The sequence below is a fragment of the Heptranchias perlo genome, chromosome 4 (genome assembly GCF_035084215.1).
Source record: "Heptranchias perlo isolate sHepPer1 chromosome 4, sHepPer1.hap1, whole genome shotgun sequence".
Classification (NCBI taxonomy): Eukaryota; Metazoa; Chordata; class Chondrichthyes; order Hexanchiformes; family Hexanchidae; genus Heptranchias; species Heptranchias perlo.
This window is the reverse complement of record NC_090328.1, coordinates 103,055,269-103,075,871: the sequence shown is the minus strand read 5'-3', so window position 1 is coordinate 103,075,871 and position 20,603 is coordinate 103,055,269. Positions and strand designations below refer to the sequence as shown.

At 40.9% G+C, this 20,603-nt stretch overlaps 1 protein-coding gene across 1 annotated transcript; it reads right to left on the bottom strand.

Annotated features, from left to right (window-relative positions):
• Positions 1–5,371: 5,371 nt before the first annotated feature.
• On the bottom strand, positions 5,372–9,817 carry LOC137320658 (gonadotropin-releasing hormone II receptor-like). Its single transcript, XM_067982337.1, has 3 exons — positions 9,263–9,817; positions 7,402–7,609; positions 5,372–5,649 (listed from the first exon to the last, which is right to left on the bottom strand). The coding sequence occupies exons 1-3, from the start codon at positions 9,815–9,817 to the stop codon at positions 5,372–5,374; spliced, it is 1,041 nt and encodes a 346-aa protein (XP_067838438.1).
• Positions 9,818–20,603: the final 10,786 nt, after the last annotated feature.

Genomic DNA, 20,603 nt, shown 5'->3' with positions numbered 1-20,603 from the left:
TGCAGGAAAAGACTGCCCATAATGTTCGTGAACAGCAGTCTACCAGGGTAAACCATGCTCAGACATCAGAGTTCTAACCCTCAAAAGGAAGAAGCAATGATGATCCTGGGGACACACTCTGCCCATGCAGTAGGTGTTGGAGTAGTGGGAAGCCCTGTGCCCTCAGACATTTCATGGTGACAATCTCCATATATTCTCTGCTGTGCAGCAGTGAAATATACAGTTATCTAACCTGTGTTCTTCCATGTCATACCAGGTAATGCATATATAAATATATATTCCTATATATATAATTATTTGTGTGTGTGAATATATGCATATGTATATGTATATATAGATGGATAGATACATAGATACAGTTTTAGACAAAAGTAATTTTATTAGGTTCCCATGAGGTTTGATAAGCAGTGTTTTCTCATCAAATTCACAATTGAATGTTGTCTTTAATTTGCCTGGGAGCAACCCTTAACATTGTACAATTTTTTTTTGCCAAAGTTACACCAACACTCAGCAATAAAGCTCAATATTAATTTAAAAAATAACTTTGGGCCAAAATGTAGCCCTGAAACACAATTCATGTATGCTGGCTCTATAGTTTGGAAAACATTGGAGGGGGGGAGAGTGGGAGCTTTAAGTTTACAGTGATATTTGCAGGTCTGGGTGTACCTCCTTCTTAAGACTTTGGGGATTGTTTTCCGATGTTGGCTGTTACTGTCAATCAAAAAATAGCAGACAGCTTGAAATGCAACTTTACATTGCTAATAGCACAAATTCATTTCTGATTTGGGTTTAACCTAGCATTAGTTGGTTCAGCAGAACAAGAAAAAGTCTTGAATTAATTATCAGAGGGTGGATTCTAGTAAGGAGTTGTTATGTTCTGGAATGAACTGCCTGAAAGAGTGATGGAAGCAGATTCAATACGTTCAAAAGGGAATTGGATATATACTTGAAAAGGAAAAATTTGGAGGGCTATGGGGAAAAAACAGGGGAGTGAGACTAATTGGATAGCTCTTTCAAAGAGCCAACACAGGCATGATGGACCAATTGGATAGCTCTTTCAAAGAGCCAACATAGGCATGATGGACCAATTGGATAGCTCTTTCAAAGAGCCAACATAGGCATGATGGACTAAATGGTCTCCTTATGTGCTGTATGATTCTATAACTCTAAGCAATGTAATGTTTTCAGCTGTAAAGTAGATTAATAACACATGTATAATGAAATATGTTTGGAACAGGGTTTATTTGTTACTGGAGGAAATTGTGCCTGGCAGTCTTGTAGAAACGGAGCACATAGCACCGTTTATGACAAGAATGGACCTGTTGTAGGAGAAGGAAGAAGAGGAATAAAAGATAATGGAGAAAGGGAGAGCCAGGACTCAGCTATGCCCCTTGGAAATGGATAGTAGCCACACTTCAATTACCAATTGTATCCAAGGAGCATTGTTGCATTTGGAACTTCAGGCATGATAGGGAATGAATCTAATATCTCCAATAACTTCCCACAGCACATGTCTCCCCTCTCTCAGGGGTCTCAAGACTACCTAACACACCATTCTTCAAACTTTGAGCCTTGAGCTGGACCTTATGTTACAATATTTTCCGTGTCTCCGTGCATGTATGACCTGTGAGCTCAGTGCCCCTCATTGATGTTTTGTTATTGTCCCTCAGTGGTGTGGGCATGTGCTATCGCCATGTTTTTTTCTACCTCCACACATTGGCAATCACAATACTTGCCCAGCTTTTGCAGATGAACATTAACATAAAAATTATAGGGAGAAGGAGGAAAAAGTCTAAAGTGGGGGGGGGTGGAGAAAAGGAAGAAAACAATAACTTAAAAAGGGGAGAAAAGTGGAAGAAATTCCAGAAAAGGATGCAAGGAAGGGGAGCTGGGTAGCTCACTGGGTCAGACTTTGGCTTTCTACCTACAGGACCTGGGTTCAAATCTAGACCAGACTGATAGTATGAACATCTCCACAGTCAGATGGCACTAAGGGTCCAGTGTGAAATGAGTTTGGGTTCTTAATCCAGACCTTAGTGGGTGTAGGCCTACAGTACAAAACTGTCACTAATTGGCAATGACATTCAGACAGGCCTAAGGATTGTATTATTGGATGAGGCTTTCCACATACTCAGATATGTTAAGAGTCAAATCTCTTGAAAAAAGAACTGAGTATAAATACAATATTTTTGTGCCCAATGCCATAACTAGCAGGTGACAAAGGAAAGGTTTAAACCCAACCATGATTAATTGAAGAATTCCATTAATCTTAATTGCTGTTGGCACCAGGGTATTTTTTATATTGTCAGAAATGGCTCTGATATGATAGAAACTATAATGATGGAACTCTTGAAAGGCTAGTGAGGTATACAGATTATTGGAACATCTTCTCTGACAATTCTTTTTGCAGGCAAGACAGAGGCATGATATCTCTTGTCTTCATGCAAAGTCTTCTAGGAGAAACCAAGAGTGCTATAAATTTGCATTCCATCAACTCTCTCATGCTCGTGGTCTGGTTTGCAGGCTTAAGAATGTAAGTAACTCTGATCTGAGGCTACACTTAAATGTGTACAAATGGGATGGTTAAATTATATGTTGCACAACATCAGATTCCACATGTATGCTGACGACACCCAGCTCTACCTCACAACCACCTCCCTCAACCGCTCCACTGTCTCTCATTTGTCACATTGCTTGTTCAACATCTGGATGAGCGAAAATTTCCTCCAACTAAATATTGGGAAGACAGAAGCCCCTTCAGTCCCAGCTGCCAACTCTGTTCCCTAACCATCGACTCCATCCCTCTCATTGGCTGCTGTCTGAGGCTGAACCAGACTGTTCGCAACCTTGGCATCCTGAGATTGAATTTGACCCTGAGATGAGCTTCCAGCCGCATATCTGCTCTATCACCAAGACTGCCTTCTTCCACCTCTGTAACATCGCCCATCTCCACCCCTGCCTCAGCTCATCTGCTGTTGAAACCCTCATCTATGCCTTTGTTGCCTCCAGACTGGTCTATTCCAATGCTCTCCTGGCCGGCCTCCCATTTTCCACCCTCCATAAAGTTGAGCTCAAGCAAAACTTTGCTGCACGTACCTTAATTCGCACCAAATCCCGTTCTCCAATCACCCCTGTGCTCGCTGACCTACAATGGCTCCTGGTCCAGGAACACTTTGATTTTAAAATTCTCATCCTTGTTTTCAAATCCCTCTGTAGCCGCGCCCCTCCCTATCTCTTTAACCTCCTCCAGTCCTACAACCCTCTGAGATCTCTACGCTCCTCCAATTCTTGCCTCTTGTGCATCCCCGATTTTAATCGCTCCACCATTGGCGGCCGTGCCTTCAGCTGCCTAGGCCCTACGCTCTGGAATTCTCTCACTAAACCTCTCCGCCTCTCTACCTCTCTCTTCTTTAAGTCGCTCCTTATAACCTACCTCTTTGACCAAGCTCCTGTCCTAATATCTTATGTGGCTCAGTGTCAAATTTTGTTTAATAACGCTCCTGCGAAGCACCTTGGGATGTTTTACTACGTTAAAGGTGCTAAATAAATGTAAGTTGTTGTTGTTGTCATGAACCACACAGTGATACAGAGTTACACATATACATTGGCCTCTAAATTGCTCCACGCAGCGAACCAGCAGTGGTCGCTGCTCATTAGATTTAAATTCACCCACTAAGTTACCGCGTTCCTTTTGGCGGCAACTTCCTTGAGCACCGTGTTCAAATAAGATCAGCGTTCTTTCCCGAGCTGTGTGAGTGGTGAAAGGATCTCTAAGGCCCCTCAACTTGAAGCAAGCCATGCTGTGAAAACCAGGAAGTGCAGTTCATTCATAAACAGCGCAGATTAAAAACCCAGATGTGCCCGATAATGTATTATAAAACGACATAGAGAAAGCAAAATGAAAAGAGGGTAAGATTAAAAGACTCAGATAAAAAAAACAGAAGGAAAATGTAAAAAGAAATTAAGTTTTTAAATTATTTTTTAAATGTCCAAAAACTATTAAAATCAGGATTAATGAGACTCCACATTTTTAAATTAATTTTTAGTGCCAGAGGGGTTGTTTGGCAGTCATTAAGACTTACCATGCTGTTAAAAGTTACTTTCGACTTAAAAAACTGAGCATACCTGTTTTGTGGTGATATTAATTAGTTTCCAACAACTTGTTGCTGATCCATTGATTCTATCGATTGCAGCCAGCGATGTCCCTTTAAGGCGAAGCTGTCAGATTGCCAATGAACCAGGAAGAGCAAGTTCCAGATTTCCACGTTTGACTGCGCATGTGCGGTCGCTGGAACTTGTCCTTTGATTTTGCCACTAATAACGGTGAGCAATGTTGAGCTCAACATTATCTTGAAAGCAATTTCCAGCCCATTATGTCTTCATTAGACTCCCACCAAGCCATCAGCCATCTAGGCCCTCAGCTCTGGAATTCCCTCTCCAAACCTCTTTGCCTCTCCACCTCTCTCTCCTCCTTTAAGACCCTCCTTAAAACCTACCTCTTGTTGTTGTTATAACACTATATCTGTTATTTAACACTGGCACCCAACTTTATTCATGTTTCATTTAATGTAATGGAACACGTACTTCATTATAAATACCAAAAGATGATTAGTTCCTGAAGGCTGTAGAGTATTCAAACTTTTAGCCTAAAAATAAAGGCTATGATTCAACCTTTGAAAATGTGGAGGGGCTGTCATGAAAGCCTAAAAGGGGTACCGTCCGTACAGGATTCTGTCTCACATGTATTATTTAAAAAAAATCTCCTCAATTCAGTAGTTAATTTCCCTTCCCATGAAAGTTTATTTCAGGTCCATCTGCACCTGGTGCTTCTCAGATAATTTGGTTTATTTGGTGCATCCTGGAGCAGTTCTATGTTTTAACATGCAAGTAAGCACTTTGGGTTGGTGTGGATGTTAATCCAGAGGTGCCTGGGATGAAAAATGTTTGTTCTAGTTGAGTACACAGCAGCAACTAGCTACACAAGTCTTTGCTGGACAACTGATGGGGTTGGTGAGCCTTCTTCCCCAGTTTCACGATCATGACATAAGGAAAAGACCAATAAGTAAATATTTCTAGCATGTCATCCATTGACCTGGAAAATCATGCAAATCGACTGACACTTAACACTTTTTTTTCCAACTGCACTCAGCTGCTACACATTACTATTACACGCCTATTAACTTGCCTTTATTGCTTAGCAGTACGCCGAAGATAGCAAACATTCCCGTAAAAAATGGGAGTAAGTAACGATGCTGGGTGCTAAAGTTCACAATTAATTGGCCAGGTGGATTTCAGGGCATTGTTAGACAACTGCCATTTTTTTTTTACTTTATGCATGCTTAGTATGATCTTAGCCATGTTACTCGCTGCATCAGCCATTGCTGAGCCTGAGATAACCAATACGGCTAATCACTGGATCCACAAAACTGTTCAGCATCCCAAAAGTAAACAGCGCATGGTTGATTGATTCAGGAAGTTCCTTCTTGTTTATCATGGCAGGGAAAAAATTGTACCAAAATCCTAGGACATAGTATGGAGTCCAGCAAATGATGAAGGTGCTCACAAGGACAATAGTCATCTTTAAGGTTTTCATTCTCACTTTGGGAATGCAGTTTCTAGTACATCTTGAATCTGCATCTTTAGAGAATACTAGAAAAAAAATGAAGTATAACCATTATCATCGAGTATCAACATTTAACTGTTAGAGAAAACACACTTTAATTAGAACTTAGTAGGACACCCACATACTCTTACTGACATGTAAAAATTCTTTCAGTCACATTCCCTTGTAAGTAGAATAAGTGGTTCCATTTTTGGGTGGCTTTTATAGTCCAATTGGGTACTGTTTTAACTGCTTTTTTTTTTCTTATTGAAGCTACATTTCATTTTCTCCCTTTCCTTTTCTGTTATATTGAGTTACATCAAGTCTACAGCACAGCAACAGGCCATTCAGCCCAACTGGTCTATGCTGGCGTTTATGCTCCACATAGGCCTCCTCACTCCCTACTTCATCTAAACCCTATCAGCAAACTTCTATTCCTTTCTCCCTCATGTGCTTATCTGCTTTCCTTTAAATTCATTTATACTTTTGTCTCAACTACTCCTTGTGGTAGCGCGTTCCACATTCTTACCACTCTTTGGATAAAGAAGTTTCCAAGTTGGTCTAACCAAGGTTCTACATGAGTTTAATATAACTTCTCTGCTTTTCAATTCTATCCCTCTAGAAATGAACCCCAGTGCTTGGTTTGCTTTTTCTATGGCCTTATTAACCTATGTCACTACCTTGAGTGATTTGTGTATCTGTACCCCCAGATCCTTTTGCTCCTCTGCCCCATTTAGACTCTTATTATCCAAGAAGTATGTGGCCTCCTTATCCTTCCTACCAAAATACATCACCTCACACTTATCAATATTGAAATTAATTTGCCAATTACACGCCCATTCTGCAAGTTTATTAATGTCCTCTTGCATTTTGACACATTATTTCTTTGTATTAACTACACCCCCCCAATTTGGTGTTGTCCACAAATTTTGAAATTGTAAGTGACTCAGCATCACACACCATAATGTGGTGAAGAATGTGATCAGGTGTCCTGATCCAAGACCTCTCCATAACTGGCCACTAAAAACGAAGAGTGGTCCAGGTAGACGCAACGTCTGAAGTCTTCCTTTCCCTCTGGGAAGTATTTGATCTCCACTCAGTGCCTCCCAGTGATGTACAGGTGAGATTGAAAACCCAAATGGTGAATAATCATGGGCACAAAGCAACATTTCACCATTCTGTGGCAGGGCGAATTGGAGCTCTGGTAGTAGCAGAAACCCAAAATAATTTTTCTTTCCTCCCTGGCCTGGGGCACTGAGGCCAATTGTTGCAGTCCTACCACTGCCTAGACTGAGATCAGCCAACTCAGATTAGATCAGTGATTGAACTTAGAAACATAGGAACAGGAGTAGGCCATTCAGCCCCTCCAGCCTGTTTCGCCATCAATTAGATCTGTACCTCAACTCCATTTACCTATCTTGGTTCCACATCCCTCAATCCCCTTACCTAATAAAAATATATCGATATCAGTCTTGAATGGACTGGCTCTTATTTTAAGATTATGTCTTCTTGTTCTAGATTTCCCCTCCCCCCCCACCAATCAGGGGAAATAATTTCTCTTTACCTATCCTATCAAATCCTTTTATCATTTAAAACAACTCAAGGGAATACTTGGGGCCTTCCTGATCTGTATGTTACAGTATCACACCAGGAGCTGTACTTACCTCCTGAGTCATCACCACAGAATCTAAATGATTCTTAAACAGATGCACATTTTAATATTGACAGTGACTTCAAAGACAATGTATAAAACTGGTTTGTGCCATATCAATGGGAAAAGAGTAAAATGAAACACTTACTGTCTCCATTTACTTTCATCTTCTGTGTAATGGTGATTAATATACTTGTGTAACAAAACACCATGATTATAAGCGGCAGAAGGAAGAGCCAGAGGAAGGTGAAGAAAAAGTAAACCTTTTCCTGCCAAGGCTCCTTGAAGCTGCCATGAGTCACACATTGAGTGAACGGAGCTGGTACAGAGATGGAGGCAGTGTGAAAGAGGAAAAGCTGCAATGAAAAAATAATTAAAAAGTAACTGATTACTAATTGTTGCAATTGCACACAGCAAATTAAAATAACCAAATATAAAGTTGGTGATGAAAACAATAGAATCATAGAATTTTACAGCACAGAGGAAGGCCATTTGGCCCATCATGCCAGTGCCAGCTCTTTGAAAGAGCTATCCAATTAGTCCCACTCTTTCCTCATAGCCCTGTATTTTTTTCCTTTTCAAGTATTTATTCAATTCTCTTTTGAAAGTTACTATTGAATCTGCTTCCACCACCCTTTCAGTCAGTGCATTCCAGATCATAACAACTCACTGTGTTAAACATTTTCGCTTCATCTCCCCTCTGGTTCTTTTGCCAATCATCTTAAATCTGTATCCTCTTGTTATCTGCTACTGGAAACAGTTTCTCCCTATATACTCTATCAACACCTCTATTAAATCTTCCCTTGACCTTCTCTGTTTTAGGGAGAACAATTCCAGCTTCTCTAGTCTCTCCACATAACTGAAGTCCCTCAATCTTGTATGATTTTTGTAAATCTCCTCTGCACCCTCTCCAAAGCTTTGACACCCTTCCTAAAGTGTGGTGCCCAGAATTGGATGTAATTCTCCTGCTGAGGCCTAACAAGTGATTTATAAAGATTTTGCATAACTTGCTTGCTTTTGTACTCAATGGGGCTATTTATAAAGCCATGGATCCCGTTTGCTTTTTTAACAGCTTCAAAGATTTGTGTACATGAGCTCCCAAGTCTCAGTCTTCCTGCACCCCTTTAAAATTGTACCATTTAGTTTATATTGCCTCTCCTTATTCTTCTTCCCAAAATGCATCAATATAGATCTGCTCTTTACAGCTGGATGATTACATTCATCCAGCTACTTGCTACCCCACCTGATCATATGCATGAGAAATGCATATCATTTAGGTTGTAAAACATCGGGTAAGAATTCCTCTGGGCGTTATGTGGAGTGACATAGTAAATTGAGAAGTTGTTTTGGTATTTCTAGCTAAATCCTAAACAGTTTTCAAAGAACTGACATTTTAATTAATCTGTTAAATTCATCGCGCTGAACAGCAGCAAACGTGGGAACATCGACATTTTCAGCAATTACTGTATTACGTTAAACTCATCTTTACATTTCAGCTTCATTCATGCTTTTAAAATTGGGAAAGAACAGAAACAGGGCTCATGGTGTGTATTAAATGCACCTACTATTGACAAAGCATTTGATAAGCCTTTACCTAATGACATGATCCTAAAACCAACAATAATGCAAAATTCAAACGGAATTAGCGATCTGTACTTATTGGCTGATTTTTGAATTCAGTTTGAATTTTGCACTCGTATATTTAAGCGCAGTGTTTTGGATTTCATTTCCGTCTGAGCTACATCCCACATACAAAAATTCATCCATTGCATCAAAGCCAAAAAAAAACTTGGTGAGGCGGTGTGGTATCCCAAACTAGGATGTATCTTTGTGTTGGTGAAGTATTTAAATATAACCAATCGAGGATTATAGCGTAATGTTTTTTTTTTGCTGTTGCTTAAACAACATTCCTTACATCCTGGCTTGTTCGAACTCCATTGCAATTGCAGTTTGAAGCTCCCTTCCTCTCGATGCCGTGAAGTGACAGATTGCATTTCTAGGTGCATTACCTGAGGTGTAGCCAGAATGACACTCATGATCCAGGCCCCGGTGAGCATAGTTCGGTTCCTCTCGTTGGCTCTGCTGATGCCCAGAGGGTGTAGGATGGCACAGTAGCGATCGAGGCTGATCACCACTGTGACGAAGGCGCATGAGTACATGGAGAGAAGTTTGAGGAACATGAGGAGTTTGCAGGCCGGGTCTCCGGCGTACCACTGCACCGTGATGTTCCAGGCAGCGTCCAGGGGCATCACCATGAAAGTGACCAGCAGGTCGGCGCACGACAGGTTCACAATCAGCGTCCTGATGTGGGACCTGCCGCTGCCTTTCCTTCTCAGGGCGCCGCACAGCACGGTCAGGTTGAGGTAGGAGGAGATCAAGAAGATGGCCAAGGTGATGACCACCCTGACCTTGGAGGCTGTTGAGAAGGTAGGCAGCAGCAGCTCGTCCTCACTGCCCTGGTCGCTGTCCACGGTGCTGGAAGTGCCATCGCCGTCCTCGCTGCAGTTGGCTGCGCTGCTGTTGCAGAGGGACAAGTCACTGCAGCAAAGTAGTCTGAGTTTCATCGCATTTAAACCCTTGCCTCTGCTTGGGCAATGCGGTGGTTGCGGAGTTAAATCTGACCAAGTGCCCAGACCGGGGGGCTGACGGCCGGAGAGGTTTTCATCTCCTGCATCTTCCTGATTCACAGAGGTTAACTCCGAAAGGTTTGGCAGCAGATCAGAAGTTGGGAATGAGTCACTTCTCCCGCTTGTGGGAGGAGCCCCTTCCCGCTCCCCCGCCCCCTGTCCTCCCTTCCCTTCTCCTTCCTCCCCGAGCAATGAGCCGGGAGACAGTTCCAGGATACGATGCTCCATAACTCCCAGCACCAGTCCCTTTGGGTTTGTGATACCAAAACTGCAAGCAAAGATAAATAATGAAAAGGACAATAACATCTGTAATGAGTGCCGCTAACCCTCAATCCGTAACGACTGGTAGTATCTGTAGTTTTAATTATTGGCGACTTTCCCAAGTAGTAATATGTAGCACTAAATAATATCTAAACAAGCAGCAAGAGGAGAATGTAATTATTTTGGTTTGCTGTTTAACCCAAATGAGAATATTATAATCAAAACATTCTGATGATATATATTTCAGTCGGTTTTTAAGGTGATAAGCAGGTTTCAATATGTGTGTGTTTTATTATGCATAACTTGATGAATAGTGGCTTATAATTAAAGCAATGCCGGGAAAGGCAGGACAAGACTCTGCTCCCATGTGAATGAGCTATTTATGACAGTTACTAGAATCATAGAATCATAGAGAGGTTACAGCATGGAAGGAGGCCATTTGGCCCATCGAGTCCATGCGGGCTCTATGCAAGACCAATCTAGCTAGTCCCACTCCCCCGCCCTATCCCGGTAGCCCTGAATTTTTTTTCCTTTCAAGTACTTATCCAGTTCCCTTTTGAAGACCATGATTGAATCTGCCTCCACCACCCCCAGCACATTCCAGATCCTAACCACTGGCTGTGCAAATAAGTTTTTCCTCATGTTACCTTTGGTTCTTTTCCCAATCAACTTAAATCTATGTCTTCTGGTTCTTCACCATTCCACCAATGGGAACAGTTTCTCTCTATCTACCCTGTCTAGACCCCTCATGATTTTGAATACCTCTATCAAATCTCCTCTCAACCTTCTCTGTTCTAAGCAGAGTAACCCCAGCTTCTCCAGTCTATCCACGTAACTAAAGTCCCTCATCCCTGGTATTATTCTAGTAAATCTCTTCTGCAACCTCTCTGCGGCCTTCAGGTCCTTCCTAAAGTGGGGTACTATTGATCAATCAGTTCACCAATAATGAACCAGAAGGTTGATGGGTTAATATTTTGGTGGTGAACAGCAGACATGTGCTGATATAAAATGTACGCCAGACGATCTTGCGTATGCATTGTGATGCGATTGAAACCTTGCCGTTTAATAGCTGCAATGGGAAACGATCGGGTTGTTTGCTGTTTTAACCCAAATGAGAATATTATAATCAAGCTATCCTGATGATATATATTTCAGTAGGTTTCTAAGATGAATGGGTTGTTTGGCTGACATCCCGGAGCCATTATTTCCTGAGCAGGTCCGTTTGCAGATTCATCCACGTTTAAACCCCCTTCGGTGGGAGTTTGGATTATACTTGCACCCTCTCCGCCTTTCAGATACAGCTATGTATGATGGTGTGTTTGGTAAGGACCAATAGTGAGCTATAGACTTATTTTTAGTCTCTTTCTGCATTTACTGTGATTGAAATCCCCTCAATTACATTAAACTCGGAACAGTTTCATTGTATTTTTCCAGTAAAATTAAATATCTAACTGGAAGGGTCAGTTGGCATTAGACACCAATACATTAGTTAACTGAAAAATAACCGAGGAAAAGCGGCTATCCTTTTCAATCATCGAGTTATTCTATTTTCCTTTATGAGCGAGTCGTATATGTCCAGGTAACAATTTCCCAAATAAAACCATAATATATAAAAATCGAAAGAAAGAGACGATTGCTTGAAACTGTCTCATCTCGACCTCAGTGTATAGTCCGCAGTAAGACTGCCCAGGATATGTTTTATAAGGGCCAGATACACCCACACAGCATCCGTATGTGTGTATTAAACATCATCGTATTAAGATCGGGCCACAGAAATGGGCTGAAAGCGTCAATGGTACTTATCCGTTTGATTAAAACCTCACCTCTCAACACCTATTTTTTTCAATACACAAAAAAAAACCCCACCTATTTTCATTTAATTAGAGTATCTTCGGTCGCATCAATATCTTCAGTAACAGAAGCGGGGGGGGGGGGGGGGGAGCTCAGTCATCAGAATGTGAATTTCCAAAATGGACACGTGCTTCTATTAAATGTAATCCGCATCCCGCAGCAAGACAAGCAGTGTCCTCCCCAGGGTCACACCGTACACTTACATTGCCAGATAAAGTGTCAGGTGCAAGAAAAATAGCCACGAGTTCCATGAAATGGAGATGTGAGCTGACAAGGAGAGCAAAATTTAATTCTGTCACGAATAATAGATTGCTTACTTCCAGGCAAAATAGTGTTATTTATTTCTTAGTCTGTTCTCTTTCTATTATGAGAATATATGAGCTGATAATGCGATCAGCCACTGGCCATACCCACTAAATGCCAAGCTGACCTCCCCCCATAATGTGAGGTTAGCTAATTAACATACTTAGGAGCCACTCTCAGGCCATAGGAGATTGCTTGGTATTTTATAACGTTGTCATATATTGGCTTGTTCATTAATTATTTAATAAATTTGCGTACTAGGTTAAAACTACAAAGAAATAACTTGATTTATAGAATACATTTCATGTCCTTAGAATGTCACTTCACAGCCAATGAAGTATGTTTTCAAGTGTAGTAATGTTTTAGTGTAGGGAAATACCGCAGCCAATCTGCCCACTTATGGTCCCACAGACAGCAGTGAGACTGACTTAAGTAATGACTTAGATAATCTGTTTTAGTGATGTTGGTTGAGGGATAAATGTTGGCCAGGATATCTCCCCTGCTCTTCTTTGAATATTGCCATGAGATCTTATACCTCCACCTGAGAGGGCAGACAGGGCTTCAGTTTAACCTCTCATCCAAAAGACAAGATGGCACTTCAAACAGTGTAGCACTCCCTCAGTACTACACCGAAGTGTCAGCCTAGATTCTGTGCTCAAGGAATCTGACACCATGTTCTGTCCTTATCAAGGACTAGAGATAGATCATGTGAAGCCATAAGAACAATTTCAATCGGTTTCAAAATAAACCAGCACTTTCCATTCATTTTTTCAAATGCATTACTGAACATTTTATCCATATAGTGAGGCTAGTGAGGACACTCTCAAAGATAAAGGGAGATGGGACTCACCTGTGAACATGATCCAAGATACAAAAGCTGAAAAATCTAGAATGAAAAAGGATTGATAAGACTCAAAATGAAAGAATCCTTAAGTGAAAATTACTTCTAATCATAAACCACATAAAGTAAGATTCAAGAAACCACACTGTAAGGTAAAGTGGAGAGCATTGAATGATGCTGATATATTTTGAGTCACATGTTGATCAGAGCCCTTGGGGGTAATTTTAACCCCCAAGAACGGATGGGTTGAAGGCGGGTGGGAGGTTAAAATAAAAGCTTTTTGGAGCGGGACTGCATCTCGGCTCCAATGCGCCCACTTCCGGAATTGAACTCCTCTGAGGAATTGTCTTCTTCCATGGCGCCTGCCTCCTCATCAATTTGTAAGTCCCCAGAAGACAACATAAGCAATATTAAATAATCATCAGAGAAGTTACAATCTTTCCACTGAGCATACTGAGGTTTGCAACAGTGTGGTGATTTTACAATCCTAGCCCCCATGGGACTATCCCAGATCAGGCGTACTTCTCAGGCATTCACTCTCAACCTAAGGTCGAGGTAGCCAAATCCTAAAGACACTGACTGGGTCTGAAGGTCTAGTCTATCTCTCCCCAAGGGAAAGGGATCACCTGAGAATATTACCGTCCTCCAGATAGCGTTTTTAGCAAGTTCCAGTCATATTGTAATATCCCGGATACTGTGAGGGTCCGGGGGTTTCTCCTCAGTAATGTACCTCTTCACCAAAAGAGTGTACGGAGATGCGATTCACAAGTTAGTGATACAGAAGACTATGTGATACAATATAAAAACTATACAGAAGTTTATTGATGAAGCAATTTGCAATCTACAGCTGGTGAGACTGGTCAATCGCAACATTAATAGTTTCTTAAAAAGGGAAAAATTATAATTCTTAAAAGCATTCAGACAGGATATCCATCAATTATCAAGGTAGCTTTTACCTTAAATCCCGAGTAGTAGAAGTTTATAGTTCCATGAAATGGAGATGTGAGCTGACAAGGAGAGCAAAATTTTATTCTGTCACGAATAATAGATTGCTTACTTCCAGGCAAAATAGTGTTATTTATTTCTTAGTCTGTTCTCTTTCTGTTATGAGAATATATGAGCTGATAATGCGATCAGGCACTGGCCATATCCACTAAATGCCAAGCTGACCTCCCCGCATAATGTGAGGTTAGCTAATTAACATACTTAGGAGCCACTCTCAGGCCATAGGAGATTGCTTGGTATTTTATAACGTTGTCAAAAGACAAGATGGCACTTCAAACAGTGTAGCACTCCCTCAGTACTACACCGAAGTGTCAGCCTAGATTCTGTGCTCAAGGAATCTGACACCATGTTCTGTCCTTATCAAGGACTAGAGATAGATCACGTGAAGCCATAAGAACAATTTCAATCGGTTTCAAAATAAACCAGCACTTTCCATTCATTTTTTCAAATGCATTACTGAACATTTTATCCATATAGTTAGGCTAGTGAGGACACTCTCAAAGATAAAGGGAGATGGGACTCACCTGTGAACATGATCCATGATACAAAAGCTGAAAAATCTAGAATGAAAAAGGATTGATAAGACTCAAAATGAAAGAATCCTTAAGTGAAAATTACTTCTAATCATAAACCACATAAAGTAAGATTCAAGAAACCACACTGTAAGGTAAAGTGGAGAGCATTGAATGATGCTGATATATTTTGAGTCACATATAGATCAGAGCCCTTGGGGGTAATTTTAACCCCCAAGAACGGATGGGTTGAAGGCGGGTGGGAGGTTAAAATAAAAGCTTTTTGGAGCGGGACTGCATCTCGGCTCCAATGCGCCCACTTCCGGAATTGAACTCCTCTGAGGAATTGTCTTCTTCCATGGCGCCTGCCTCCTCATCAATTTGTAAGTCCCCAGAAGACAACATAAGCAATATTAAATAATCATCAGAGAAGTTACAATCTTTCCAATGAGCATACTGAGGTTTGCAACAGTGTGGTGATTTTACAATCCTAGCCCCCATGGGACTATCCCAGATCAGGCGTACTTCTCAGGCATTCACTCTCAACCTAAGGTCGAGGTAGCCAAATCCTAAAGACACTGACTGGGTCTGAAGGTCTAGTCTATCTCTCCCCAAGGGAAAGGGATCACCTGAGAATATTACCGTCCTCCAGATAGCGTTTTTAGCAAGTTCCAGTCATATTGTAATATCCCGGATACTGTGAGGGTCCGGGGGTTTCTCCTCAGTAATGTACCTCTTCACCAAAAGAGTGTACGGAGATGCGATTCACAAGTTAGTGATACAGAAGACTATGTGATACAATATAAAAACTATACAGAAGTTTATTGATGAAGCAATTTGCAATCTACAGCTGGTGAGACTGGTCAATCGCAACATTAATAGTTTCTTAAAAAGGGAAAAATTATAATTCTTAAAAGCATTCAGACAGGATATCCATCAATTATCAAGGTAGCTTTTACCTTAAATCCCGAGTAGTAGAAGTTTATAGTTCCATGAAATGGAGATGTGAGCTGACAAGGAGAGCAAAATTTTATTCTGTCACGAATAATAGATTGCTTACTTCCAGGCAAAATAGTGTTATTTATTTCTTAGTCTGTTCTCTTTCTGTTATGAGAATATATGAGCTGATAATGCGATCAGGCACTGGCCATATCCACTAAATGCCAAGCTGACCTCCCCGCATAATGTGAGGTTAGCTAATTAACATACTTAGGAGCCACTCTCAGGCCATAGGAGATTGCTTGGTATTTTATAACGTTGTCAAAAGACAAGATGGCACTTCAAACAGTGTAGCACTCCCTCAGTACTACACCGAAGTGTCAGCCTAGATTCTGTGCTCAAGGAATCTGACACCATGTTCTGTCCTTATCAAGGACTAGAGATAGATCACGTGAAGCCATAAGAACAATTTCAATCGGTTTCAAAATAAACCAGCACTTTCCATTCATTTTTTCAAATGCATTACTGAACATTTTATCCATATAGTTAGGCTAGTGAGGACACTCTCAAAGATAAAGGGAGATGGGACTCACCTGTGAACATGATCCATGATACAAAAGCTGAAAAATCTAGAATGAAAAAGGATTGATAAGACTCAAAATGAAAGAATCCTTAAGTGAAAATTACTTCTAATCATAAACCACATAAAGTAAGATTCAAGAAACCACACTGTAAGGTAAAGTGGAGAGCATTGAATGATGCTGATATATTTTGAGTCACATATAGATCAGAGCCCTTGGGGGTAATTTTAACCCCCAAGAACGGATGGGTTGAAGGCGGGTGGGAGGTTAAAATAAAAGCTTTTTGGAGCGGGACTGCATCTCGGCTCCAATGCGCCCACTTCCGGAATTGAACTCCTCTGAGGAATTGTCTTCTTCCATGGCGCCTGCCTCCTCATCAATTTGTAAGTCCCCAGAAGACAACATAAGCAATATTAAATAATCATCAGAGAAGTTACAATCTTTCCAATGAGCATACTGAGGTTTGCAACAGTGTGGTGATTTTACAATCCTAGCCCCCATGGGACTATCCCAGATCAGGCGTACTTCTCAGGCATTCACTCTCAACCTAAGGTCGAGGTAGCCAAATCCTAAAGACACTGACTGGGTCTGAAGGTCTAGTCTATCTCTCCCCAAGGGAAAGGGATCACCTGAGAATATTACCGTCCTCCAGATAGCGTTTTTAGCAAGTTCCAGTCATATTGTAATATCCCGGATACTGTGAGGGTCCGGGGGTTTCTCCTCAGTAATGTACCTCTTCACCAAAAGAGTGTACGGAGATGCGATTCACAAGTTAGTGATACAGAAGACTATGTGATACAATATAAAAACTATACAGAAGTTTATTGATGAAACAATTTGCAATCTACAGCTGGTGAAACTGGTCAATCGCAACATTAATAGTTTCTTAAAAAGGTAAAAATTATAATTCTTAAAAGCATTCAGACAGGATATCCATCAATTATCAAGGTAGCTTTTACCTTAAATCCCGAGTAGTAGAAGTTTATAGTTCCATGAAATGGAGATGTGAGCTGACAAGGAGAGCAAAATTTTATTCTGTCACGAATAATAGATTGCTTACTTCCAGGCAAAATAGTGTTATTTATTTCTTAGTCTGTTCTCTTTCTGTTATGAGAATATATGAGCTGATAATGCGATCAGGCACTGGCCATATCCACTAAATGCCAAGCTGACCTCCCCGCATAATGTGAGGTTAGCTAATTAACATACTTAGGAGCCACTCTCAGGCCATAGGAGATTGCTTGGTATTTTATAACGTTGTCAAAAGACAAGATGGCACTTCAAACAGTGTAGCACTCCCTCAGTACTACACCGAAGTGTCAGCCTAGATTCTGTGCTCAAGGAATCTGACACCATGTTCTGTCCTTATCAAGGACTAGAGATAGATCACGTGAAGCCATAAGAATAATTTCAATCGGTTTCAAAATAAACCAGCACTTTCCATTCATTTTTTCAAATGCATTACTGAACATTTTATCCATATAGTGAGGCTAGTGAGGACACTCTCAAAGATAAAGGGAGATGGGACTCACCTGTGAACATGATCCATGATACAAAAGCTGAAAAATCTAGAATGAAAAAGGATTGATAAGACTCAAAATGAAAGAATCCTTAAGTGAAAATTACTTCTAATCATAAACCACATAAAGTAAGATTCAAGAAACCACACTGTAAGGTAAAGTGGAGAGCATTGAATGATGCTGATATATTTTGAGTCACATATTGATCAGAGCCCTTGGGGGTAATTTTAACCCCCAAGAACGGATGGGTTGAAGGCGGGTGGGAGGTTAAAATAAAAGCTTTTTGGAGCGGGACTGCATCTCGGCTCCAATGCGCCCACTTCCGGAATTGAACTCCTCTGAGGAATTGTCTTCTTCCATGGCGCCTGCCTCCTCATCAATTTGTAAGTCCCCAGAAGACAACATAAGCAATATTAAATAATCATCAGAGAAGTTACAATCTTTCCAATGAGCATACTGAGGTTTGCAACAGTGTGGTGATTTTACAATCCTAGCCCCCATGGGACTATCCCAGATCAGGCGTACTTCTCAGGCATTCACTCTCAACCTAAGGTCGAGGTAGCCAAATCCTAAAGACACTGACTGGGTCTGAAGGTCTAGTCTATCTCTCCCCAAGGGAAAGGGATCACCTGAGAATATTACCGTCCTCCAGATAGCGTTTTTAGCAAGTTCCAGTCATATTGTAATATCCCGGATACTGTGAGGGTCCGGGGGTTTCTCCTCAGTAATGTACCTCTTCACCAAAAGAGTATACGGAAATGCGATTCACAAGTTAGTGATACAGAAGACTATGTGAGACAATATAAAAACTATACAGAAGTTTATTGATGAAACAATTTGCAATCTACAGCTGGTGAGACCGGTCAATCGCAACATTAATAGTTTCGTAAAAAGGTAAAAATTATAATTCTTAAAAGACAGGATATCCATCAATTATCAAGGTAGCTTTTACCTTAAATCCCCGAGTAGTAGAAGTTTATAGAGTCACCTTACTCTGATAGTCGAGAGATGCTTCAGCCCTTCTAAGCGAATCTATAAAACTTGAGCTGAGCTCTCAGAATTTATACCATTTTTTCCGATTACTTCACCTTGGCTGTGAGCATTCTTGTTGACAAAGCTCTTGTTGATTAACTTGGTTTCAATTCTTACTGATTAATATTAGTCAAAACCAGTTACGTTTTAGCTGACCACTGCTTTTCTTCAGCCTATGTTCATTGTGAAGAGTTATTTCAAGTACCGGCTAAAGGTAGGTGCCCTTGAGCCAGCTGCTGTGTTCAGTTTTTTGCTTATCTGTAATCCATTGTGTAGGGTTAGCAAGGAATGCTCTAAGGTAGACCCTCTTGACCATATCTGCTGTCTTCATCATGTGCTTATTTGTGTCCCATTGTGTACGGTTTATCAGTTATTTGTCAAAGGTATGTCCCCTTGATGAAATCAATCATCCATGATTCAGCTGACTGGTGTTTTCAGCATCTTGCTTACTGCAAAGTATTTTCAAATGATTATTTAAAAATGTTAAAAGTTTGTTGTAAAAGGTCTTCTAATGATTTTTAAAAGTAGGTACCCCATGTCCCCAAATTCCTTCACACCCCCGTCTTGGCCAGCATGAGTGTGAGTATCAAAGGCAGGTCGGACAATATTTTTCAAACAAGGCTTCAAACAAGAGTACATTAAACAATATCAATTTTGCAAGATTTACAATAATTTAAGCATGTGCCACAGCAAAGAGTTGAGTCATTCAGGCAAGTCAAGGAGATGTTGCAGTGTCTGATGAGCTGTCCGAAGCTTGACATGATGAGCAATGTCCTAGAAGATCTGCCATTGATAGTTGGATCTGGTCAATAAGATTGAGGGTTCAATTGAGGTGTGGTGGTGGAAGCTGAGTTTTGGACGTCCAATTTTCCGGTGGATGTTAGAAAGGATAATTAGCGATGGAGAACACGTGTGCTTATTCAGATGCTTTTAGCATCTTTTCTGAGGACTCTTATGTTTGATTAAAGGAGTGCATTGGCAGTGCTTGTGAACCGTGCAAAGGTCACAGAGCTGTAATTCTTTAATCAAAGTTTTGCACCTCTTGGAGTGGATGCCAAAGTAGTCCAATCTTTGGATGCAATATGAAAGTTATAAGACAAACGCAAAATACAGTGGATACTGGAATCTGAAGAAAAAATGCCGGAAAGTCCAGCAGGTCAGGCAACTTCTATGGAGAGATAGGCTATTATTTCAAAACCAAAATGAGGATCACGATCCCAATCACAATGAGTACTGGAATGATGTATGAGAAGACACCAAGAATACTTCTAGATACTCCTGAGACAGTATCAGTGATCCAATCAATAACAATTTTAGTAGCAGAAGCTAACCCTGGTATTGCCTCTATAATACCTTAACTTATAGCCTGAAGCCAATCTGGGGCTTGACAACTATTATCCAATTCAATTCAACTGAGTAATTGGTAAAGCTAAGAATCAGTTCCATGCCCTGTAACTGACTAAGAACTGTACTAAGTTTGATAAGTTTGATAGGTGAATAACTAATACTGGGGGCATAGGAATTCCTAGATCTAAAACATAGAAACATAGAACATAGGAGCAGGAGTAGCTTCGAGCCTGCTCCGCCATTCAATATGATCATGGTTGATCCTCTATCTCAATACCATATTCCCGCTCTCTCCCCATGCCCCTTGATGCCTTCTGTGTCTAGAAATCTATCTATCTCCTTCTTAAATATATTCAGTGACTTGGCCTCCACAGCCTTCTGTGCTAGAGAATTCCATAGGTTCACCACCCTCTGAGTGAAGAAATTTCTCCTCATCTCAGTCCTAAATGTCCTACCCCATATCCTGAGACTGTGATCCCTCGTTCTAGACCCCCCAGCCAGGGGAAACATCCTTCCTGCATCCAGTCTGTC